This window comes from Phocoena phocoena, chromosome 13, assembly GCF_963924675.1.
Source record: "Phocoena phocoena chromosome 13, mPhoPho1.1, whole genome shotgun sequence".
Taxonomy (NCBI): Eukaryota; Metazoa; Chordata; class Mammalia; order Artiodactyla; family Phocoenidae; genus Phocoena; species Phocoena phocoena.
In genome coordinates this window covers 44361879-44387733 of record NC_089231.1, presented here as the reverse complement: position 1 = coordinate 44387733, position 25855 = coordinate 44361879, and the positions used below count along the sequence as shown (strand labels likewise).

Genomic DNA, 25855 nt, shown 5'->3' with positions numbered 1-25855 from the left:
TTTAGCCAATGTATTTATTGGAAAAACATATGCAAAGAAGAGGAGGTCCTTTATAGACCTTAATTCCAGTGCTATAGCATGAGATTTGCTGGTTGTCTGTTTACTCAGCAGTAAAAGAGGCAAAATCTGTTTTAACATTTTAAACTTCCTGAAAAGATAAGTAACAAACTGTTTTAAAGTAGAAATTGGTATGTAGCATAATTCAAAAATTTTAGAAAAATTCATATATATTCATATTCATAGATATCTAGATATCTAGATATGAATTAAATTTTACAATATCCCTTTCAGAAACCTCCAGAATGTCTGACAAAGATATGTCTAATTGTAGTACTGTAACGTTATTTCTTTGTGCATGTTTCTGCTAAGGCAGTAAATTTGGTCTCCAAATTATTTAAAAAGTCAAGGCCATCCTCTTCCTGTTCTTCACTGCAGCAACCTACAGAACCAGCTGGAGACCCTCTTCCTTCATAGTTATACGTAAGAACATAATCTTGAGATGGCATGTGGTCTTCATCCTGATTACATAGATGCAGTTTCTGTAAAGTTTAAAAAAAGGGATTGTATTATTGTTTTAAACACACTGAAAGATAAACATAAAATTTATTTTTTATTTACCTTTTATGTTTAATTTTTAACCAGTATGTCCTCTAATGGATTCCTACATACAAAAAATGCACATGGTTGGTCTATATCACAGTCATACTACAAAGTCAGTATATTTTACATTTCTAGTAATCCATACAAATCCAAAATTATGTATACACATTATATTTAAGTACATTTAAATTATTATTAAATTCTTACCCCTAAATTTTATATCTAGAGGTCAGGCTAGTCCACAAAATGGTGGCAATATGCATAGCGGTTAGGAATTTGAGCTTGGATAGTCAAGCAGTCCTGATTTGGAGTCATAGCTTGGCTTTACCAACTAGCTACATGACTTTGAGCAAGTTATAATACTGAACATCTTTAACTCTCAGTTTCCTCATTTCTAAAATAGGAATACAGACAATGCTATCTCACAGGATCATTATTAAATGATGAAATAATAATGCATGAAAAATACCCTTATTATGTCCAGCACATAGTACATGTTCAATAAACGAAAATCGCTATTATCTGCAGATATAATGTCAGTAAGATTACCACATTGTCTTCAGAATCAAGCTTCCGAGAGAGCCAAACCATGACAAAATAAAAAGATGCACCAAAAAGTTTCAGTGAAATTTAAAATAATCAAGATAACTCACACTGCAAAAACCTGGCCAGAATAGAGGCCAAGCATTCAGCCACATTTACCCTCGCTCTTTGTCACTGGCCTGTGTGCCAACTTGTCAAACTCGTGCACCTCTCCCCTTTCTCACCTGTGTACACATCCCCTCTCAAACCCAGCGCTTATTACCTTGGCTTACGTTAGCAAGTGTCTCTCTTCATGACCATTTTAGCCTCATGTCCCATTACCTGACATGCACATTGGAGAACACGCCTAAGAGTGTTTCTTAAGCTTCCCTCCTCCTCAGCCTGATCTTACATGGCTACTGACTGTCTAGAAACAGAAAAGGGATTAACATTTGAATTTGATGAAAAAAATAAATATGCTGTGGACCTATGATAACCTACAGCCATGTCACAGAATGTTGCCCATCTACAGTCCATCAAAGGCTTTAGGGTTTCTGGACCAGTGTTTGTATTACAACAGCACTGGTACTCTCTGATAAAAGAAGTGAAAACTTAGTACCAGAAAGAATACTTAATTCAGTGGTCCTCTACTCCGGCTGCACGTTTGAATCACCTGAGGAGCTTAAAAAAGAAAAAGAAAAAAAAGCTAAACCAATTAGAATCGGAATCTTTCAAGGTGAAGCACAGGCATTAGTATTTTTTAAAAGCTTCCCAGGGAATTTTGATGTGCTGCCAGGAATGAAAATCCCTTATTGAACCCCCCTATCTTTCACATCCTTGCTTTCCTCTGAATTAGAAACAGTTTATATATGCATGACGCCTTTTAAATGAAAAAATAGTTCATATGAACCATATTATTTAATATTCACTCCAGAATTCTGTACAGATGCTTTGTTTTCACAGAGAGATGCAGATTTGATTTGGGGATTTTTGTGATTGTGGAGAATGAGATTTTTTTCCCCCTATTCTTCTATACTAAAAGAGTTCATGAGATAAACACACACCTAAAAATGAAATGCAACTTCAGTGAGGGATAGTAGAATCCTCCAATTTTCATGAGATTTTAGAAATTAAGAGAAATGTGACACATGAAATAAAAACTTTTATATCAAATACTGTAACGAAATCAAAGAGCAGGGGCAAAAATAATCAGAGAGGGAGAGAGAAAGGACACATTGGAGAATCTGAAAAAGAAGTTTCTGAAAATATATATTAATCTCAATTTCCTAATGTCCATTTAAATTGCAGGGTCAAAACACTCAAGAAAACTCACTTCACCAAGGCGGGGCTGAGTGAAATTGTACCACTCCGAGTGGTCCATCTCCACAGTGCCTCCTCTGCAGGAATCCAGGGTGCGATGATGCCCGGCCCCCTGGCACAATTCCAAGGTCTGGTTTCCTCCTTTTACCATTTCAATGGTTTCCTGCCTGCCATTTTTGACTTCTGATCCCATAGTACCACAAAAGCCTTGGCTAGAGTTGTTGACTGTATCGGTCGTAAAGCCATTGGCAGAACACTGAAATAAGATAAGACAGTTCATATAGGGAGTAAATGGGTTCCAAGTAAAGTCACAAGAAGGCAAAGGAGACAGCTCGTTTACTCAACCTTTTATTCATTCATTCACTCAACAGACATTTATCATTTTCCAATTAGGTGCAAAGATAGAGACAAGGTCCCTCAGTGGCTCCAAGAAGCTCTTACTCCAATGAGGCAGAAAAATAGACAATTACTTTAAGAATGTGATTATGCTGATGTACAGGTGAACACAGAATGCTATAGGGACACAGAGGAAGAGCATGAAAATTCAAACTCGGAGAGAGTAAGTGGCGCAAACTGGGAAAACTCTGAGCTGAGGGATTCCTACTGAGAAATAGGAGGAAGAATGCATTATCTGTAAGAGGGTCTAGAGGCAAAGCCAAATGGGGTTCCTTGGGGGTTCCCAACTTCAGCCTGTCGAGAATGCCTACCACAGAAAGTTCGAAGAGAGAGAGGAAGCTAGAGAGGTTATAAAAGGCCAGAGGACATAAAGATCTATATGCCATGCTAAAATTTTTAGACTATCTTGAAGATTATGGGGACTAAAAGAACGGTTTTAATAACAGGCAAGGGACATATTTTAAAAAAATCATTTTAGGCAATAATGTGAAAGACAAATAAGAAGGAGACAAGTTTAGAGTCATGGATATCAGTCAGTGAAACATTATAGGTGAAAAACGATAAGGATCTAAGCCGAAGTCAAAGCAGCGATGATTAAAAGAAGAGGATGGACTCCATAGAGTGCTTACTGGTGGTTAGATGGATGAGGCAGCACAAGGGAAGGGTCAGGAATTATTCCTATGTGTCCTGCTTGTGCAACTAGATAGATGGTACGATTCACTGAAACAGGGAGGAAGGATGCACTTGCGGGTGAGAGGAGGGTGAGCAATTCAATTTTGGACGTGGTAAACGAGAAACCTGTGGATTTCCAAAATGAGTATATGAATATGTGGTCTGGAGCTCAGGTGACAGATCTGAGCTGGAGTATAATTCTGGGAGTCACTTCCATGTAGTGGGGAGTTGAAGCCATGGGAATAAGTTATATCACCCAGAGAAAACTGCAGACCAAAAGAAAAAGAGGCTAAGAATAGAACAAGAAACATCATGTTTTAAAGGGTGGATAAAGGAATTAGAGCTGTGACAGAATTGATGTGGAATAGCCACTGAGATAATACGGAACCAAAAAGCCATGACTCTCTAGCCAAGAGAGGATTACGGTAAGGAGATCAATGGTGTAGAAAAAAATCCAAGTAGGGTAAGAACTGGTTCAAATGAAGTAGGCACCCATGAGAGTCAAGTAAAAAAGTGGCCAGTGGTGATCTGTGTCAAAAGAATTTCCACGGAGTGCGGAATGAACAGGAAGTAATGTCATAGAGAAATCGAGTAAAAAATATTTCTCTCAAAAAATTCGGTTTCAAAGAAAAAGAAATATGGAGGGATCTAAGGGAGGACAAAAGAGTCAAGGGAGTATTTTAAAATGGAAAAGACTTGATTAAACATTAACTTAATGCTGGAACTGAACACCAACCCTCCAGGCCACAGGTGAGATGTTCAGTTATAGCAATAACCTCTGCATGTCAGTTTGAATTCTAAACCATCACTTTCATGACAAGACCTCCACTATAATCAGGTGTGATTGTGTCATCTTCTTACCAATTTATTTTTTCTATCTAAAATGCAGAGTCTCTATCAAAACAAAGATTTTCAAGTTCAGATAATTTACTGAATCTGAAATATATCTATAAAAGTCAAACATATTATTTTACTGCCTTTGAAAAAAATACCAGAAAAGAGAACTGAAAAGTAGCCATTTGGTGGCACTGCTACCCTACATTTTTTGCTTAGGTTGCTGCTACAGTAAAATTCTATCACACACACACACAAATCCTGTTTGTCAAATCTCCTTGATGGGTATAATTTTGTCATTATAAATACATACTGAGATCATATTTCTAAGCTAATAAAGGGAGAATTGAAAATAAACTAAAATCAAAGCTGAATCCACAGTACTGTTTCACATTCTCTAATTTCTGTTCCTTCCTCCAAGTTTATTCTCATAGGGCATCAACAACTCCTTCTCCATGTCAGTGATTTTCAAATTTACTTTTCCGGTCCTGATTTTTCACACAACTCCTAACCCCATGTGAATGCCTTTGACTTAAACTCAGATTCAAAACTAAAGTTACCACCTTTACTCATTGTATTAAAATGAGTTTACACATTCACCGTGAAATTTTGTTGCATTTTGTAAAAATATGCCTAAAATTATATGCTGGTATAAATTAACAATTTCAAGTCCTTTTGAGAAGTGTTCCTAATAGAGAACAGGTAAATAGGTATATGTTATGGTGAAGTGGCCAATAAATGCCACCGACTCCAGCATCAAATGGCAAAGAAAAAAAATTAAGTACAGCTCAATCATTCCATTCTCAGATATAAAATAAGAGCTTACTATGAGTCAAGGACGATCATGGGGCTAAATCTATTTCCTGAATGGAGAGATAATTACAGGGTTCCACACATAGGCATGTCAAGCATAGAGGAGTCATGATTTTGCCTGATGGTGGGAAGGAAGTGAAAGAAATAGTCGATAAGAAAGGCATCGTCACCTTGAGATACAGAAAAGGCCTGATATAAAGTCACTGTCCCGGGCTATAGCTTCTGTCACATTGACTCCACTTTTTATTTTATTACTTAAAAGAAAACAATTTTATTTATACATTTAAAGTATTTCTTATCCATCCCTATTTTAATTTTCCAATAACCATTATCCTAGTAGAGTTATCTCATGCTTAAATTATCAAAAGATCCTAATCCTTTATCCTCCCCATTCCTAACGTCTTCCTGTTCTTGTTGGTCACCCTACTGATTCAGCATCACACTGCTCACGTTATGCCACTTTCGTGCAGAAAGCCTTGACTGGCTCTCCCTTACCAAGAGAATAAATCCAAAATCCTTAGTGTGCCACAAAAAAGTTTCATTCCCCCATCCCTCTCTTACTATATCTTCTCCCTCCAGAACCTAAGTGTCAAGCCTCTAGTCCAAAACATCATTTCTTCCATTTCAAATCAATTTATTTACTATTTGGTGAATAATCCCTAAACTTTGTCATCTCCTTTTTTATTCATCAGGCTGTTTTTCTCCATCTCTTCACTTTCAAACCCTTCGTGTTCTTTATGGTACAGAGTAATCTGTACCTCTTCCACCAGGCCTTTCTGGTTGATATCCAGACATCATGAATATACTTATGTATCATCAGTATCTTTGAACTCCACCAGTGTCCTATCATATTGGGGCTAATAGTTTACTGTCACATTCCTATTTATTTTTCAATTTCTCAAGAATGAATGAAATCTTTTCGAGGGAAGAACATGCCTTGTAATAGTTTTTTACATACTTCCCGCAGAACAAGAAGCATAGTGCCAAGCACCTCAGAGGTCCCAAGAAATATGTAAGAAAAGAAAGTGGCAGTATTGTTCCAATCTGCCCCCCCAAACACACACTTTTTTGTAAACATATATCTTTTTGATATTTTTAGTTTATCTTGAGAACTTTCAGCAAGTCCTTCCTATTATAAATGGTCAAAGAGTTAAACAAACAATATCTGAAAATATACATTGTAGAGAGCAGTCAAAAAGATTCTTCTTATAATAAATTCACAACATCAAATGTTTTAAACCATAACACTAGAGAGTAGAAAAAAGATAACTAAAACAATACATCTGGTTTAATAAATGCCCTATAAAAATATTTGAATATTGACAGATCACATATTTATGTCTACAGAATCTGATCAAATGAAAAATAGAAATTAACTCCTAAATTCTGAAATAACTTCATGAGGATGAGTTAAAGAAATTGTGGGAACTACTCAGAGATAAATAGCCGTATAAAAAAATTAATAAGATAAAATTCAAAAATTCAAAAAAAAAATTACTTACCACTTTATCATCTCCAGGTGCTTCTGTGTTTGAGATGATTAAGTTTTGCTGTGCCAAATCTTCAGGAAAACTTTTTTCATTTCTGGCACTAACAAGTCCACATACTACAGTTAGCAATATAGCTGAGTTAAAAACAAAAACAGAAATGTTTAACATGCACACAATAAAATACTCATCTTTTATTTCTTATTACCTAAGGTGCACAGGACGAAAACAAGTCACTGAGCATGGTGTCCCACAAATTACCCTGGCCCTTCTAAATGAACAGGCCATGATTTAGCTTAGATTTTAACATTTAAAGTGATTATATGTATATTTTGATACACATATCTTCAAGAGTTTGGATTCCACCCATCATTTAAGTATTTTGAATCATGAATTTTTAAAAAATCAATGACTTTTTTTTTTTTTTTTTTTTTTTTTGCGGTAAGCGGGCCTCTCACCACTGCAGCCTCTCCCGTTGCGGAGCACAGGCTCCGTGGGCCATGGCTCACGGGCCCAGCCGCTCCGCGGCACGTGGGATTCCCGTGGACTGGGGCACGAACCCGTGTCCCCTGCATCGGCAGGCGGACTCTCAAGCACTGCGCCACCAGGGAAGCCCCCATGACATTTTTTAAGACAAAGACTTTAAAGAGATTTACTGATTCCCAAAAGAATGGTTTGCCAATATGAAAAGATAACAAAGCAGACTTTTCTTCCCAGAATAGATTTATCTCCAAGTATCTTAATTAAACTTACTTTGTATTTTGCCTATTCAGAATTTTCATTCTGCCTCGTAATTGTGGGAGGTTGAAATACATGATAATAAAGCTAACAGCAACAACAACTCTTTACAATGTTCTACAAGCCCCTATACCAAGGATTGCCAACCTACGGCCCCAAATCCAGCCCACCATGTTTTGTATGACTCATGAGCTGTGGTTTTTATATGTTTAAATGACTGGAAAAAATCAAAATAGTTTATTACACGGGAAAATTATATGAAATTCAAATTTTAGTGTCCATAAATAAAGTTCTAATGGAACACAGCCATGCCTGTGGTTTAAATGTTTTCTATGGCTGCTCTCTCGCTACAAGGGCAGATTTGATTGGTTACAAATGAAACCATATGGCCTGCAAAGTTTAAAATATATACTATCTTGCCGTTCACAGAAGAAGTGTACCAACCCTCACCAACTCTGTGTGGCCCCTTGTTACCTTTCTGGTTCCACTTCCTACACTCCTCTTCCCTCATCCTCTCTCTACTCTCAGGCCACACTGGTCTCCCTGCCTTCCTTGATTTCTCAAGCATTCCCTCACTTTAGGGCCTTTGAACTGACTTTCTCCTCTGACTGAAAGCTCTTCCTTAAGTATTCTTGGCTGCCTCTTTCACCTTTTCCAAAAACCATCAATGATAACCTTCTCAGTTAGGCTGGCCCAACCATCTACTGAAAATTACTATCACTAGCACCCATCGCCCGCACTCACCCACACACACTTTACAGCACCAGAGACCCTAATTATCTGGCTCTATTTTTTTCCTCCACAGCATTTAATTTATTTATTACTTTACTGTCACAAGGCAGACTTTGTTTTGGCTTGTTTGCTTTTGTCTGCTTTGTTCATTGATGAATCCCAAGCACCTAGACAGTTCTGGTATATAGTAGGTGTTCAATATATATTTATTTTTTTGAGTTGATAAAAGATAATAAACACTTATTAGAAATGTACCATGCACTGTTTTAAGCTCTTCACATGCGTTAACTCAATGAATCTCCGGTGCTACCCCATAAAATAACCTACTACAATTATCCCTTTTTACAGATGAGGAAACTGAAGCACAGTGAAGTAACTTGCCCCAGGTCACATGTCTTACAAATAATAGAGCTAGGGTCCAAACCCAGACAGTCTGGTTCCAGAGTCTTACTCTTAACCACTAGTCCTATCACAGAATAAAGGAACAACAGCTAAAATAAGCTGAAGGATTGAATGGAAATGAAAAGAGAAGAAAAAATACGGCACCATTGGGAACTACATAACTGGTTAGGAGGAGGTTAATAGAATTTAATTAACCTGGTAGGATACACCCAAGAAGAGATATTGCTGTGATTTGAACACCTCCCATAAGTCTGTAGCTGAAATGAAAATGACATGACATGAAAGTGGCTTTTAGTGGACTTGCATATGGCAGAAGTTTTAGATTGTTTGATTTAGCCTTAAAAGGGGTAGTATGAGGACCAAGAAATAAAAGTTATACATTGACAGGTTTGGCAAAATCTAAGGCATTTTCAACAGTTCTGTCCAAGTATGAAATCTTTGATCTCAAAAAGGATTTTGCTGCTTTTCACAGAAAATATTCACTCAGAACTCAGAAAATAATACAAAAAGAATTTGTAAAGGGGACTCACACCTGACAGATAGCTGGACAAGATTTCTTTTTAAAGACCTTTTCCTGCACTCAGATATTTATTTTATATTTCAAAGTCAGGTAAGTAAAAGGACTTACAGAAAAGCAATGCTATACCCAGAAGTATCGCGAGGATCGCCCATTTGCCAAGTATCGCTCCTGCAGTCACGCGACATTGATCTGGGTGAGTACAATCACAGAGGTTCACTCTCAAGGTTTTTGTTGCAGATTGACCTTCTCCATCTTTTACGGTAATGGAAATATCATATTCTTGAAATTTGGCATCTTTCCGATATGAAAGACGGGCAGCTGTATCTGAAAGAAAAGAATGATATTTTTAATGAACATTGATTCCTCCTCTAACATCTGTTCCACCACACCTATTTTTAAAGACACTATTCTCAAGGAACCACCTTCCATGTGAAAATGGATAAAAAAAGATGACGATCTTCAACCTTTTCAGGCACTAATATCACCAGATGTATGTTGCCCACTGTAACGTTTTAGAAGAGAGGCTTAAAGAAATAATTTGGCATTGGAGTGATCCAGCAGCCTTTCAGCAATATTTAGTATTCCCTTATTTCCTCCCTTATCTACAAGCTAATGATGCTAGATTGGCTCTTGACATACACTCCAAGCATTTCTCTAAAGTACCAGTTTATGGTACTCATAAAAAATTAACACCAATAGTTACACACAAGAGATGTCTTAAGTTCATATTTTCTTATCCATTTATCTTCTGGTACCTGTCCACCATCTTTATGTATAAGGTAATTTCTCAAAGGGCAACTGACCCTTGGTATTTAACACTTCCCTGTGGAAGTAATCTCAATACCAGAAAACTAATTAACATCACCCAGGCTAGGTATAAGGCTTACAAAAACACAGACATATCTATAGCCTAACAATACAAGTTTTTACGAACAGTGATATTTCCCCAATGAACTTGCTACCTTATTTCAATGACCTTATTATCAACTGACCAAAAGCTCCACACACTTTCAATGGCAATTGCAATCGTTTGGGTTTTTCAATAAGTGAAATGACAAAATACCATAATGCACCTCCTGGAAGTGATCTGTAATTTCTAAGCCTTTCTTAAATGCGCTGTTAGAGCTGTTGAGAACTTCAAAGATTTCTGGCTACACCTCAGACACAAAGCTCCCCAGAGGAATGTGAATTACCACTAAGGTTTATTTGGAACTTTTCAGGATTATATTGTGGTTAAAGTAAAATCCTTCAAATCTCTCTCGTCCCTCAAGACCACAGGCTTATTCATTACCTCAAGACCAAGAGCCATATTCATGTCCATTCACTCGTACTAGTGCAGCAGCCGCTGACTTTCCCTGCTACTCAACTCTGCACTCTTCAAACTGCCCTCCTAACTGTTATCAGTGTCACTGTTTTTAAGACATAAACCTGGTACAGCATTGCCTTACTTGTACACTCTCAATGCGTACCTGCTGTCACCAACCATACAAAGGTCAGCCTCCTCAGCTAGTACATAAGGCCCTTCGTCACCACTCCCACCAAATCTCTCGGCATTCCTACTAAAACCTTCTAAACTCTCACAACCCTGATTTACTTATTGCCCTAGTATTTTCCTGATTTCATGCATATTTGTTTATCAATTATTGATTAAACAAACATTTATTAAGCAGTTAGCGTCTACCAAGCACTGGGCTAGGTGCTGGAAATACACAGATGGGTTACAAATGTTCTGAGAAAGTCATGTATTAGAGCAGAAAGGTAAACAAATAAGAATACAACATGTAGATTACATGTAGATACAACAGGTAGATAGTAGGTGCTCCATAAATATTATGAATTAATATCAAGCTAAGAAGTGGGAAGGAGGTAGTCTAGGCAGAAGGAACAGCATATGCAAAAGTTGAATTGCATGAAAGAGCACAACATAGCAACAAAACAGCAGTGAACTATGGCTATAACATAGAAAACTGTACACCTCAGAAACCACTACTGTAGCAGTCTGCACTGCAGGCTTCAATGCCAGGCCTCTGTCCACAGCCCACCATGTTTCCTTCCAGAATGTTATAGAGTGTTTATCCCACATACCCAGATCTCTCATTTCCAGAGCGTGCTTACACTAAAATTTAAGCCTCCCACCTTCTGTTCTTTCCTCATCGCACAGTAGTTACTTCAAAAACACAGCAAGAACAGTTTGTTTTAATGATAAGTTGCTCAATATTTTAACAAGGATTTTTTGTCTTTGTTGTAAATGTAAATTCTGCCTTCATAAAAATTATGATTTTTTTTCATTTTATGTACAATATAAAACACAGGTCCCACACAATGTGTGCAAAAGTTAGTTAGCCTTCTAAAATATGTTCATGAGAATCCATTTTACATTATGCTTCAGGTGAGTAAAGCACTAAATCCATTCTCACTTATTTCAGAGCATATAAATCATTATTTTTGATGAAATACCATTAACTTTGGCAAGGGTCCATAGTCTGTTGATATCTGGAGAAGTTTTTGCCAAGCTGAAGTGAAATGGAGGGCCGTGGATGGGCTCGTCAGGATCAACAGCTGAAATGTCAACATACTCCATCTTTGGTTTGCAAATTACTAGATAATTTTGAAGTATTTCTGGTGGATTATCATTCTTATCTTCAATTTTAACTGCAATGGTTCCAGTACATGATCTACCATCTAGGAAGAAAGGAAAAAAGTTTAGTGTAGTTCATAGACTTTTATAGTTTCTTAAGAAAAATAATCAACTAGATTCTACATATGATGTATGGGTTTTTTTTTTTAAATAAACTCTGATCATTAGAGAAAATGGTAAATAAGAAGGTAGATGGATAAATGAAACCTGTAGATCGCCTAAAATGAGTATGCTGTTGAAAGTATCAGATATAACTGGCCATAAAACTTTTACCAGAATTATTACCAGAAAGTAAAACTAAATGTCTGAATTTCAAACTCTCTATTTCCTTGGGTTTCTTTTGGTCCAGATGTTAAGGAACAGTAAAGTGACTACAGAAAAGTTACTCTAATCCTGGTACACATTTAAACCACCTAGGGAGATTTTAAAAAATATACGATGCCCCGGCTCCCCAACCAGGGATTCTGATTCAGTTGGTCTGAGGTAGTGTCTACACCTTGATATTTTTTTAAATGTCCCAAATTATTTTAATACGTAGCCAGGGTTGAGAAACTCTGGGTTACTTTAAGGAACAGAATTCAAGGAAAGAATTATTTTGACTTAATAGTCAGCTGAGCTATTTAACAGCTCAATTTAAAATGATGTAAAGAGATCTAGAAGAGTCTGGTGAGACCATTTCATCTAGTCCTAGACTTAAGTTTCATCTCTGTCCTCTGACATAGAGATCTATAGGCATTTAAGATGCTGCCATGCTAGGGATATAAAGATAAATAAGGCATGGTTTCATGTCACCAAGCAGTTTCACCTTGTTTGATGATTAAGATAAATAGAAACAATCTTTAAAGTAATTTCTAAGAATTCTATATACTTAGCACAAGGATAATTCTGCACAAGAATAAATGAAGTTTATTCTCTAATTCTTTTATAACATACCAGATGAAAGCTGGTGTCTTACCTTTATCTATTGCCAGGACTGTAACATTATACAAGGCACTTATGGGAGTTACAGCCTCCCTGTCTAAGATTTTGGAAGTTTTGAATGAGCCCGAAATTTCATTAATGGTGATCCACCCTTTCGGGTCATGCAATAATTTGTACCTGTTAATAAAAAGTAAAAATAGTTTTTAGCACTATAAAATGTATTAAAATATATTACTGTCTCAATTATTACAAATACATAATTAGTATGTGGTTATACATTTCTTTGTACCTTAAACCACTGCTACTTCTAGTTTCAGGGTCATATGCCTCATATCCATTGATCTTTGAACCCACTGGGGAGTTTTCTTTAATCTGTACATATTGGACTGCAGGTCTGCATTCAGGCCCTTCGTCCTGATCCTTCACATCAACTGTGACCACGGCTCTGTTCATGTTTGCCATTCTGAGTGTCACATCTCCAGTAAATGGAGCTTCATTGCCTACTTCAATTTCCAGGATCATTTGACGGTTTTCTTCATAATTCAGTGGCTTTAAAAAAAGGACAAGTATATGAACATCAGTGTAAAATACATTTGGTATTTCAAATAGCAAGTGATCTTTTGTCGATATGAACAGTGCTACATAAATTCTGTGCTCTCACTTAGCCAATATTGACTTTTATCCTTTGCTAAAGAGAGAGGTGATTCTTCACTAAGCCTTTAGCAAGAGTGGTCAGAAAGTTTCTGCAGGTGGTTTTATGGAGTTGTGGGAAAGCAATTCCTAAAATATTTTTATAGCTCATTCTTACTAAGGAAAATTATTCTGAACCTGAAGATAATGCAAAAACATGACCGTGTTCTTCTGGCCTTATTTAGAAGACCAGCCTAAGGGTCATCTGACTCTCGGAGAAGGTTCAACTTACTATTTACCACTGATGAGGGCCCAGACATTTTACAGCTCTTATAAAACTAGATGTTGACTTAAAGCTGAAATGGTGCAGTGATTTTATTTTCTCTCTGATAGAAATGGTATTTCAAATGCATGTTTTAATTGTCCTCTAAGGCATATAACTAAGCAATCTTTATTTCAGCTTTTCCTTTTATCAAAATCCATACAGCTTCTCATTTCTTCTAGGAAGCTGCTTTGGCTTTTTGCTGAGTCCCTCACTGATAAGTAAACTTTTTACCCATGCTAACTATTTTTATGAAAATTTTATTTTTGACAATTTGAGAATTATACTTTGGCATTGTTTGTAGTTTATCCAATGAAACTGTCACAGTGAAGAATGCAGAGGGGTAAGAAAAATATAATGTGCTATTGGCACTATTATTATCGTCATCCCCATTTTAGAGAGCAGGAAAGTGAAGAAGAGGAAATAAACTGGGTTTCTCAAAGCCAAAAGAAACCCATTCGAGCTGGAGTTTCAAGCCAGGTAGTCTGGTATGAGTCCATTTTCCTAACCACCACACCATAATCCTTCTGCTTAATTGACTCACCAGCCTCTAAAATCTTCTAAATCAATTCTTTGGTTACAATTGATTTTTATATAGCAAACAAGCCAAATCCATAAAACAGTATTTTACACTGTACTGAAAAGCTAACGCACTTTTTCTTTCATTCTCTTTCTGCTTCTCAAAATAATCACTGGCTGAACACTGAACAAAATCAAAACTGATGAGTAAAATTTTGGGTTTAAGCCTTTCTCCACATCTCCACATCTAGGCATTATCGAGCTGAGATACTGATACCACAAGTCCAATAAGAAGTCAAGAAAAGTTCTGAGTCTTAGAATCTACAAAACGTATGTGAAATTCTTTTTGATTCTTTTATTAATATCCCAGAAACTGGAGCGCCAAGAGAGAAAAGGATTAATGTCTGTTTATTTGCCGCTAATGAACACTACCTCACAAATTGCTCGTATTGCTATGATCAGGCTGAGAGTCTGCTAGCATTGAGAAATGGATGGAAATTTAGAAAACAGCTGCTGCCCTAGAAGAGGTGCAGTTATTCAATCTAGAGTTACTTGCTAAAAGCCCTAGAGATTTTTAATGCAATCTTTTAAGGCTTAAACTGGATATTGCTGTAGTAGCTTAAAACTCGGCAAGATTTAGAAATCTGGTGGGATGAAATCAATGATTAATGAAAAAATATGAATTCTCTTCAACCATAGGATACCTTGTTTCATCAACTGAAAAAAAATTGTCCAAAAATATCCCATATCTGCACTAAGATGCTAACAATTCCCTAGAAAATGTATTGTTGTGAAGATGGATGTGAGGGCTTTCCACGTTGAGAATGACCAAGAACTGTCTTCCTCACTCAAGCTCTGATGCACTGCTGCTGTTGCTGAAATGCAGAGAAAATACTAAGATGGAAAGATTACCCAGGACACCCAGCTAAAGACTGAATTAGCTCATACTCTACAGTTTCAAAAAAGTTATCTATTATGGAAAATTATAACACTATTCCCAAGAACATGATGTGACTTCTAAAAATGTAATACTAATATCCTATAGTTTACCAAGTGCTCTCATTTTCATTATCATATTTGAACAGCTACTAGGAAGGCAGAGAGAAATATTATTTATATTTTACAGAGGCTAATTTTCCAAGATCACAGAGCTATGCAAAGCAATTTAACACAGGGCTTAAGAGCAGATAACCTGGAATCAAAGAAACATAGACTCAAATCCTCTCTCTACTACATCTGAGCTGTGTCACTTTGGGTAGGTTTCTTAATGTCTCTGAGACTAAGTTTTCTCTTCTGTACAATTGTTATAAGAATGACATTTAACATTAGCGCACACAGTAAGTGCTGCTTTACACTACAGGACAATTTTCTTTCTTTTTCTGGGTAAGGAATATAAAACCAAGAGTCCTTCCCAAAAGAGCCTTTTCTGCCCTTATAACCTGGACCCTAGAACGTAACAGTACTACCAAAAATACAACATATAGAACAAAGAATACGTTCATTCAGTGCTGTTTGATGTAATACTATATTTCATCCTCAATATTACCTTTAAGAAGTTCAGATACAACCAGTCATATATTCAAGAGAGAGAGAGACACAGAGAGAAGAATATGAGCCTCTAAATTATATCATGTAAAGAATAGTTAGAGGAATTGGGAATATTTATCCTAGAGAAGGTAAATCTCAAATAGACATCACAGCCTTTTCAAAGGATTATACCTGTTTTGTATAACATTAGAGATAAAACCTGGTCCAAAGACACGGGTTACAAGGAGAATAATTTAGGCACAGTAAAAGTAAGGCCTTCTGAGAATTAGAGTTCTCCAGATATGGAATAAGCTGCCAATGGATACACAGAGATTCTTACGATCGAGACTGTTCAAGCATAAGCTAGATGCCTAATAGCTGGTAACAAATTATAGAAGAAAGGCAGCATTAAAGCAGAACAAGTGAACTAAATAGATTAAGTTCTCTTCCAACTTGTAAAGTCTATGATCTAAAACTACTTAGTTGATTAAACCATTAGTTGATTAAAACTTAACTTGCCAAATTGTCTATTACTCATTATTACTTTACCTTTACAACACAGAGAACACCTTCATTAGTTTCTTTGTCTGTACTGATTTTGAAATGTCCATTTTCATTGCCCTTTAAAATAGTAAAATTGGCTCTCCAATTGGCAGTGTTAATTAAATCCATATCTTCTACAGGCATTCGTAAGATTTCCACATCGAACGTATTTTCCTCTACTGATGCTTCATACTGAAACAGAGAAAGCTCATTAAAGACTTACTTTATAAAGGAAACTTTTACAAAGAAAGTAAAATGTTTCTTCCACTCCAAAAGTACTTGTTCTTACAGCTTTTGCCTAGATTATTTTAATACATGAATCACAAAAGCACTGTTTTACTAAGGGTTATCTTTTAAATGAATGAAGAACTTTGTTACAAATAAAAGACTAATGCTATGGTCTTTAACAAAAGGGAGAGAATATAAATACTATTATGAATAAATAAAAGATATTTATATGTCAGGTATTTCATTTTATTGATAAAATAAACATGCATACTTCAAAGTATGATAAATATTTTATTAATTCAGATTAAATAAAGATAACAATAGAGATCAATTTTGATATTATCTACTTACAGCATTTTGTCTGAAACTGGGTAGATTGTCATTTGAATCTTTTACTGTTATGATGCAAGTTGCTGTATTCATCAATCCAAAAAATTGACCATTCATGTCTTGCACTTTCATTATCAATGAGTACTTGTCTACAACCTGAAAACAAAGCAAATATTTAATTAGCTTTGAAAACCTTGTTTAGATTTATAAAGGAAACCTCAGTTGTTCACACTTGATTGGTGTATATCCATGCTTTTATTTGATTTCCCTATTTGTATATACCCAAAGACATGGTAGACAGGAATAAAGCTGAAAAGGTAAGCAGAAATTCAATTACAAGATCCAGAGTAAGAACGTAGACTTCTGCTTAAGCAGCAGGTAATGGGAAAGGTTTTATGGGAGTCATAGTGGGAGCACAAAATAGAAACAGTTGAGTCTGAGAAAGAATATATTTAAAAGAAGGTCGAGCACAATTTGGAGTAAGCTGAGCTGAGATTCAAAGAAACCAGTTAAAGGCTCCTGAAATAGTACAAAGCTGGGGCATTAGCAATGAGGACAAAAGGAAAGAAAGTTAGGAAAGTTATCTGTAAGTCAGAATGGAGTTGGACTTAAGAACAGATGGTATGCACAAGCTACGAGAGAAAGAGGGGGTGGAGGATGCTGCTCAGGTGTACTACCTGGATAACAGGCACACAGAAGTATCACCAACCAATACAGGAAGACAGCGGTTCTCTGAGGAAGTGAACACTGGCAAGGTTGGCAAGGAGAGGCGAAAAAACTGAGTTTCGTCTGGTGGATACTGAATTTTACGTTCCTATGGGAAATCTAAGGAGAAAGGTCTAGAAGACAGCTGGATAGATGGCCCTATACTTCAGGGGAGTTCAAGGCCAGAAACACCAATCTGGGAGTCAGCAGTATGTAGATAGTGGTTGAGATTATGGCAAGAATCTGATTTCCTGGGAGAGGTTAAAGGATGAGAAGAGCTGAGGATATAAGGAACAAGAGCATTTCAAGCAGGAGGGAAGTAAGAAGACAAAGCAAAGGACAGACACTCAAAACAAAAGATCAGAGAAGCAGGAGGAGAACCAGAAATCCAAGAGAAGAGAGGGTTTTAATAATTGCCAGCACTAGAGAGAGTTTTACTGATTAACCTTTGGATTAGGCAATTAGGTGGTCACTGTTGACTTCTGCGAATGGAGTTTGCAAATGGTGTGTTGATGATGAAATGGAGTCCCTGGTCTGTGACACAATCACCTCTGTTGCCTTTCCTTCTATTTTACTCTTCTTTAGCCACTCCACTCCTTTTGTTCTTCTTCATTTTCTATTTCCCTCTCTCCCTTCCTTGGTCTTTATTTTACTCATCCTTCTTTCACGGTGGAAACCAACATTCCCACCCCGAAACGCACTCTCTGAGACCCTGCTTTTTCTTCTTCTAAATGCAGTTTCTCTAGCTCCCTTGTTCATTTCTTTACTTCCTGTATTGTCCCCTACAACATACCTCATGGTTGTTCCCCACAAAATCCCATTAAATTTTTTTTGATCAAGCAAGCATATCTGGATTTGACCCCAAATCTGTATCTTACAAGCTGTGTAACCTTAACTTATTTAATTTCTCTAAGCCTCATTTGTCAATATTGAAAAATTAGGAAAAATCCTTGTTTTCACTTGATTACCATATCATCTCTAAATATTCCACAGATTCAAAACACATTCATATTGTTCCCTTCAAACTTTCCCATTTATTATGGCCATTATATATTTTATCACATAGCATGTCCTGACCCCACAAAAATAAAAATAATAATAAATAAAACCTTTGTACTCTTTTTTATTCTTTTTTATAGGTTCTCACCACCTCTCCCTTTTGCTCTGACATCAAATCCTGCTGATTTCTTCTTTATAATATCTCTCCCAGTCGTATCGATCCTTCCATTTATGTTACTCTAGTTTTAGTGGGAACCACTGAAGTGTTCTAATAAAGCTACTTTGTACATATGAAATTGATTGATCTGCCTCAGTCAATAATGCAAGACTCTGAGTTAAATATGGGCTGATGAAATGGACAAGAGCAAGATCAGAAGATTCAGTGCAGTAATCTGACCTGGGCAAGTCAATCAATCCTTCTGTCACCTTTCTCCCCTATAGATTGGATATAACCTCTATCTAATCAAACAAGGAAATTATAAAGATGAGATCAAATTATGCATAAAGAATTTGAACATCAAGTGCTATACATGTAAAAATATGCTATTACTATCATCCAAATAGTGTTACAGATTTTTAATAATCTATCAACTTTATCTCAACTAATCCTTTCCTGATTAAAAGTACATATCTATAATAACTGGATAGGGATCAGGGTATAATCTATACCCATGGAACAAGCAACACTAATTGTCCTACATGAGAATTGAGCTGGAACCAACTAGCCATACACAAGAAATAAAGTATTATTCAATAATATCAACATTCATAGCAATATCTTTTTTTCTCACCCCTTCTGAACACCAGTTGATCTTTATTTCTATTCCTCATGGTTTCTCTTACATAAGGAAATAGAAATAATATAAAAACAGGTAACATAGCCAGGAATTCTTATTGTCTTATGCCTAAATAAAATAAAATGAGAAACTCCTAATCCACAGGATAGCAAATTATAGTAAATTGGGGGTGGTGGGTTCAACCCCAAGTGAAATGATAATCTACGGATTGTGAAAGCTACCTCTCTGTCCAAATAATAAGAGACTGTTGTGATAACACCTGTGCTGGGATGCACAGAAAAGATCCCAGGTTTTCCTGGCGTCTGCTCCAAAATGCTATACATCAGGCGCGTATGCATCGTGTCTGGTTCATCTCTGTCTGTGGCATAAATCACTCCCACTGTAGTACCTACATGTTTAAAAAAAGAGTCTTTACTTTCCAGAATTGCAAAATATGTTTAGGCATATCTACACTTCTCAAATTCTAACAGTGATGGTGGAAACCTCATTTACGATGTATTTCTTACCAGAGATATTCCATCTTTACATAGTACTGATGAAGATGACTTCAAATTTATAATATGAAACACTCTGATGCTGAGAATCAAGGCATACTCTTACTTTGCCCACAGCTTAAACTGTTTGATAGTAAATTTATTAAAAACTTATTTAAATGGCATCCAAGAATAATTTCAACACATATTCCCACATACTGCAATAACTAACCTAGCTGGAGAGAGAAACCATGTCTCCTAAGCAATCAGATTTTTTTAAATCAAAGTTTTGATTAATAACTAAATCAAGGCTGACTTGGGTTTTAACTGGATAGATGATGAAGTTGACCTTTCACATCTCAGTCTCTTTTCTATTCTATTTTTTGCTAGTTCTTGATTTGCCTCCTTCTCTTTCACCAGATTTGTATCCAAACCTCACTGCCCCCAGCCCCACTTAATCTTATTTCATACTATTTACCATTCAGGGAGAATTTAAGTTAACTGTTTCTGCAGTTAGAGCTATTAGTATTTTTCATCAGTATGCAAAGTAAGAATATTGCTCTGATAAAGGACTTCAGGTATCAAAGAGTACATACAGGTGGTATTTTTATAGTCTAAGGATAGTGTTCCAATGCCCATGAAATTATAATACATAGAACCACTTTGCCTATAGCCCTGTATGTGAGGTTGGCCTGAGGAACAATACATAGACACATACAATCATATACATATATATATGTATATATATATATATTCATTGAAGTTTTATATTTGAGGGAAATAAAAGCCAAGTAAAACTATTAATGCAAGGAAGTATTAGTTTTAAATAATTTTGTCATTATATCCTTAAACTTTATATTTGTGTGTATATGTGTGCTTAAGTATATATATATATGTATACATAGATATAGATATAAATTTGTAGAGAATGTCCAAATACATACTTAAAAGTAACAAAAAGATTTCTGCAGTGGATCAATATGAAGACATGAAGTAATAATCTTATTATTATAAGAAAATAAATTATCTTTTCATAGAAAACTGTTTATATAATCTTTATAAGACATACATTTTCTTCCTGCAATTTCATTGACAGTCAGGAAGACATAAACACTATTTTAATTCTCTGGATACAGAACTCCTTTACTTATTACATAAAACCTTCCTAAGATCTTGACTTGAAAATTCTTTTCCATGAGTGCTATATTTCACTATTCATTGAGCACCCTTTGCCCAAACCCTCTGTGTGTGAGTTAAGGCAAACTCAGAGAACACCTTCAGAGTAGCACAGCCTTAACAGGGCTGAACCTACTGGTGTGATATGCTTAAAGTATTCTGGGTGCATCTGGGCATCAAAGTGTTTGCCCTAGATCCTTCTCTGTTACTACCAAAGAGAACAGAATGTTCAACGAAGAGTCTAAAACCAATCATCCCTCTTTGAAAATAGAAAAATGTAAGAGTCATAGACTTGTGAGGTTAAAAACATTATAAGTCATCAAACATAATTAACTCATTTTATAGATCAGAGAACTCAAAGGAACTTCCATTAGTTCGCACAGTGAAATAATAACAGACCCTGAATCAAAAACTAGGTTTCCTAAACTCCAAAGCAACAATAATTTTTTTAATTGCACCATGTGAGTAATAAAGAGGTTAACATCTGTGACATCAAATTATCAAACTAAAATATAAAAGGAAAGAGCAGTTACAACAATCCACTGAAGATCTAAGTAACTCCTAGAAACTTTAATAAGCAAGTTAGCTAATCCTCTATGGTTGAGTTCACTTCCTTTCAACTTTATTGTGAGTGGTTATTCTCCATATTGCAAGTCTCAGAAGACATTAAGAATGCCACATTTAAGGGCCTATTGAAGTGAAACACTTTGGTTTTCCACATGTGAGAGCAAGTGTTTAGGATGGAGAACACACAATGCAAGTTTCTCTAAAGTTATTCCTGTATTCACTCTAAATTGGAAGTAGTAAAGTAGTAGTTTAAAGAGAAGAGACAATATGGATAAGAGCTTAAAAAATTGTATCCTCAGTGGATATCATTCAACACCTTCCTAAATAAAACCTAATAAAACTATCTACATTGATTTTAGTTTTATCGTACATTCTACCCTGCATGTCCTCCCTTGGAGCTAGGAATAATGATAAACCCACATAATAATAAGATGAAATAAAGTATATAAGCCAAATATGGTACAAAGCTTGAATAACTGTTATCTGCCTTTATAATTCATTGGTATCATACCAACAACACTACAAACTCCTATAATACCTTGTAAATTACACATTGATTCGATTTGATAGGATTAAATGTATTCTGGTAAGTAGCTGTTGGTCCAGTGTCATCTCAGGATGATCTGGCTTTGAGTAAAAACTCAACCTCTCAAACAAAGTATATAAACATTTAACATAGCACATTTTACTCCTAAAAGTTGTCTTACCAATTCTACTGCTTTCTGGAACTTCAAAATTATAAATTGCTTCTGTGAAAACAGGGTAGTTGTCGTTTTCATCCTCCACTCTGATGGGCAGTGGAAGAGGTAAGTCTGCTGTATACCCATCTGCAGTTGACGCATGGGCAATCAGCTGTAAAACAGTGAAAAGCAAGTTCAACGGTCCATTATAAAAGATTCCAGCATGCAAGAATACTATGCTTTATCTACTACCTCCTCTGCAAATCTTTTCAATAATAAATCACTTCAAAAATTCCTATTCAATGCTTCTTTAGTTATCAAAACATCAAACATAGAAAGACTTTAACTACAGTTAAAAGTATCCAATGTTTGGTAGAAGTGCCTACACTTCAAATAAAACCTAGGTCAGAGTACAGAGAATCAGAGACTACTCAGGTCATGAGACTAAGGAATTAAATGTGAATATGGAGACGTGGATTACAGTCCTTATTCTCCCCATAATCATAAAATTGTATTGGGAAGAACAGTTAACCTCCCTGCAATGGGGAAAATCCTGACTATATCATCTAAATGAGTCCCAACTTTGTCACTACTGAGCCCCTTTATTGTTTAACCTCATAGACCACATATTTGTAAGAGGTTTTCTAACAAAATACATTTAACAGTTTCCACATTACTAATTAATCAAAAGCAATGTAATGTCAAATAGAACTTATTTCTTTTTTTCATTTTTAAATGATTTTTTAATATAAACAATTTTTCCATAAAGGTGCACTATTTCAATTATAAAAGAAACATCCTTATCATGATAAATTTTAAAATTCTGTAAAGTACAAAAGAAGAAAAGAAAAATCCATGACCTACTACCCAGAGATAAGTACTGTTCACATTTGATGTATTCCTTCAGTCCCTTCTGTGTATATATTTGTACACAAAAATTGAGATCATACTACTGTAAGCTTATATCCTTTTTTTCCAAAAAGCAAACAAACGACTTTATGCTGTAACCATTTCCCAAAGCCCTTAAACATGCTTTGAAAATGGGATTTATTGGCAGTCTAATAATCTACCACATAGACATACTGTAATTTATTTAACTAGACCCCTATCGGTGGACAAATAGAACGTATTTCTATTCAGCATGTGATTACAACACTGAGTTGAAATTTTTCCAGCCAAGAGCAAAGAAATGTCATGTGGTGAACATCAGTCAAGTTTACTTACCCAGCATCTCTTCCCTCTTCTTTTAGGAAGAGAATCCCTCTTTCCTATGGGGAATCGGTCCCCCTGTACCACATGACCCCAGAGCATTGACCATATTACACTGAAAATTGTCTGAATGATTCCCCATTGATGTAAGTTCATCCACATCAGAATGCTGGCTTATTATGCCTTGTTTGGACTTGGTCTCCCAGTTTTGCTTCCTTATATACTTCTCGGATATCATCAGATAATTAGACAGGTGGAACAAAGACCAAAAAAGGAAAAACAAAAAACACAGAGCAGAAGAGGGACACTGGAAGAGGACCCTTCCAGTCAACTGTGGCCCTGTCTCGGAGAGAGGAGAAAGTACCACGACCAGAGAGAGAAAGAGAATCTCATAAGCAAAACCAACTCCTGCAAATTTGCTGGAATTTTACATCCAAATACAATTAAATTTCTTGGCTTCATTTGAGGCTTACCTAATACAAGTTGAGATAAAGAGCAGACCAAGTATTCCATAATATTACACAATCTATTTCCTTTGTCTTTCAGATGCCCTCTAAGAAGAAGTTCAGAAGACAGGAAAGAGTAGATGCGCTATCAGAAGTTTAGTTTAAACTATGATTATAGTTTAATCATTTAAAGTTATGTGTATCAATAAAAGTCCTACATCAAAAACATCATATTCTTCACGATCCACAGGCCGGGTACAATACAGATTTCCAGTGTCTCTTTCTATGAAAAACAGATTTAAAGGTTCTTGGTCAACTCCACGCCCACTTATTGAGTAGAAGACGGTATAGTTCTGTGCCGCGTCAGACTGAACCTAAGAGGAAAAGCATATGTAAAAAATTTTTCATGAAAATGCTATTTTTAAATACAACTTATATGTTTATATATTTTTTTATTTTAAAGAGATGACTTTAATAATATAATAATCACCTTTGTCACTTCATCAACATGCAAAATGGTAATGAACAATGGTAATTTGGCAAAAGATTTTTTTAAACTGCTCAAATTTAATGAAAACAATGTTCAACATAAATAGTAGCCAAAGACAACCTCATATTAAGGCACAGTTTCCCATCTAGTGATTTGGCAAAGGTAGAAAAAAGCAATAACACCCACTGTGGACAGGGGTGAGGTAAACAGGGATTCTCATATACTGTTGAAAGGAATGCCAGTTGTAATGTTCCTTAGGGAGGGGAATTAACAAAAATTAGAAGAATGAGAATAAATAGGGAAGACTCTTCCTGGCAGAGGAAACAGGAAGTGCAAAACAACCAGACCAGGGTCGTTCCTGGAGTGTTCAAGGAGCAAGGAGGCCACTGTGGTTGGAATAGACAGAACTATGGGAAAAGGAAGTCGGAGAGGAGGACGAATGCAGAAATAGGGCCACGGCATGTTAAGAGATTCCAAGGATGCTGACTTCTGCTTGGAGTCAGATGGGGAGCCAATGGAGAATTTAGACAAGAGTAGTATCTGATTTATATTTTAGAAGGAGAATTCTTGGTGTTCTGTTAAGATTAGACTTGGGTGGGCAGGTAAAGGAAGAAGCAGGAAGGCCATTTAGAAAGTTACTGCAAGAATTCAGGGGAGAGAGAACTGTTTGTTAGACCAGCGTGGTAGCAATAGGGGTTGTGAGAAGTGGTTAGATTCTGGATATAATTTGAAGATACAGCCAACAGAATGTGCCAGTTGGTTGGCTGCATGGTGTGAAGACAGAAGTCAGGGATGACACTATGTCAGTGGGTGCAAGTATCCCCTGATGTCTATTCTGCCTATCTTCCTTAGTATTAGAATTTACAGTTGAGCACAAGGTTGCCTGGAAGAAAGACTTTTCTCAGTCTCCCTTGCAATTAGGTATGACCACACAAAAAGGTCAGGTCAATAGGGTGTGTGGGGCTTCCCTGGTGGCACAGTGGTTGAGAGTCCGCCGGCCGATGCAGGGGATGGGGGTTCGTGCCCTGGTCCGGGAAGGTCCCACATGCCGCGGAGCGGCTGGGCCCGTGAACCATGGCCACTGAGCCTGCGCGTCCGGAGCCTGTGCTCCACAACGGGAGAGGCCACAGCACTGAGAGGCCCGCGTACCGGAAAAAAAAAAAAAATAGGGTGTGTGCAAAAATAATACCTGCAGGGGCTTCCCTGGTGGCGCAGTGGTTGAGAGTCCGCGTGCCGATGCAGGGGACACGGGTTCGTGCCCTGGTGCGGGAAGATCCCACATGCCACGGAGCGGCTAGGCCCGTGAGCCATGGCCGCTGAGCCTGCGCGTCCGGAGCCTGTGCTCCGCAACGGGAGAGGCCACAACAGTGAGAAGCCCGCGTACCGCAAAATAATAATAATAATAATAATAATAATAATAATACATGCAGGATCCAGACTGTACTCTAGAAAGTGGAGGAGTGTGTTCCCTCAATGGGACACAGTGATGAGCCATCTTCAACCTGGAAGGATGGCCAAGCTTAAAACGGAAAGAATCCTGGGCCCCTGGTGATTTCTCAAATTAGAACCTCTTTACCAGATCACAGGTTGACATGAAAGGACTAAATCTCTGTCATGCT

At 36.6% G+C, this 25855-nt stretch overlaps 1 protein-coding gene across 3 annotated transcripts in view; it reads right to left on the bottom strand.

The window, feature by feature from the left end:
* Positions 1-341: 341 nt before the first annotated feature.
* The window catches only part of DSC3 (desmocollin 3), a 38108-nt gene continuing 12594 nt past the window's right edge, over positions 342-25855 (bottom strand). For 2 of the 3 annotated variants that reach the window (XM_065890112.1, XM_065890114.1), the window contains exons 5-16: positions 23965-24120; positions 22119-22263; positions 19417-19583; positions 16716-16850; positions 16143-16328; positions 12885-13144; positions 12630-12772; positions 11494-11718; positions 9145-9360; positions 6660-6781; positions 2456-2698; positions 342-539 (exon numbers count right to left, since the gene is read on the bottom strand). In XM_065890112.1, coding sequence (XP_065746184.1) covers positions 342-539; positions 2456-2698; positions 6660-6781; positions 9145-9360; positions 11494-11718; positions 12630-12772; positions 12885-13144; positions 16143-16328; positions 16716-16850; positions 19417-19583; positions 22119-22263; positions 23965-24120 — 2196 coding nt within the window. Of the gene's footprint in view, positions 540-634; positions 662-2455; positions 2699-6659; positions 6782-9144; positions 9361-11493; positions 11719-12629; positions 12773-12884; positions 13145-16142; positions 16329-16715; positions 16851-19416; positions 19584-22118; positions 22264-23964; positions 24121-25855 lie in introns of those variants that run through there. The other variant, XM_065890113.1, reaches the window with a different exon arrangement.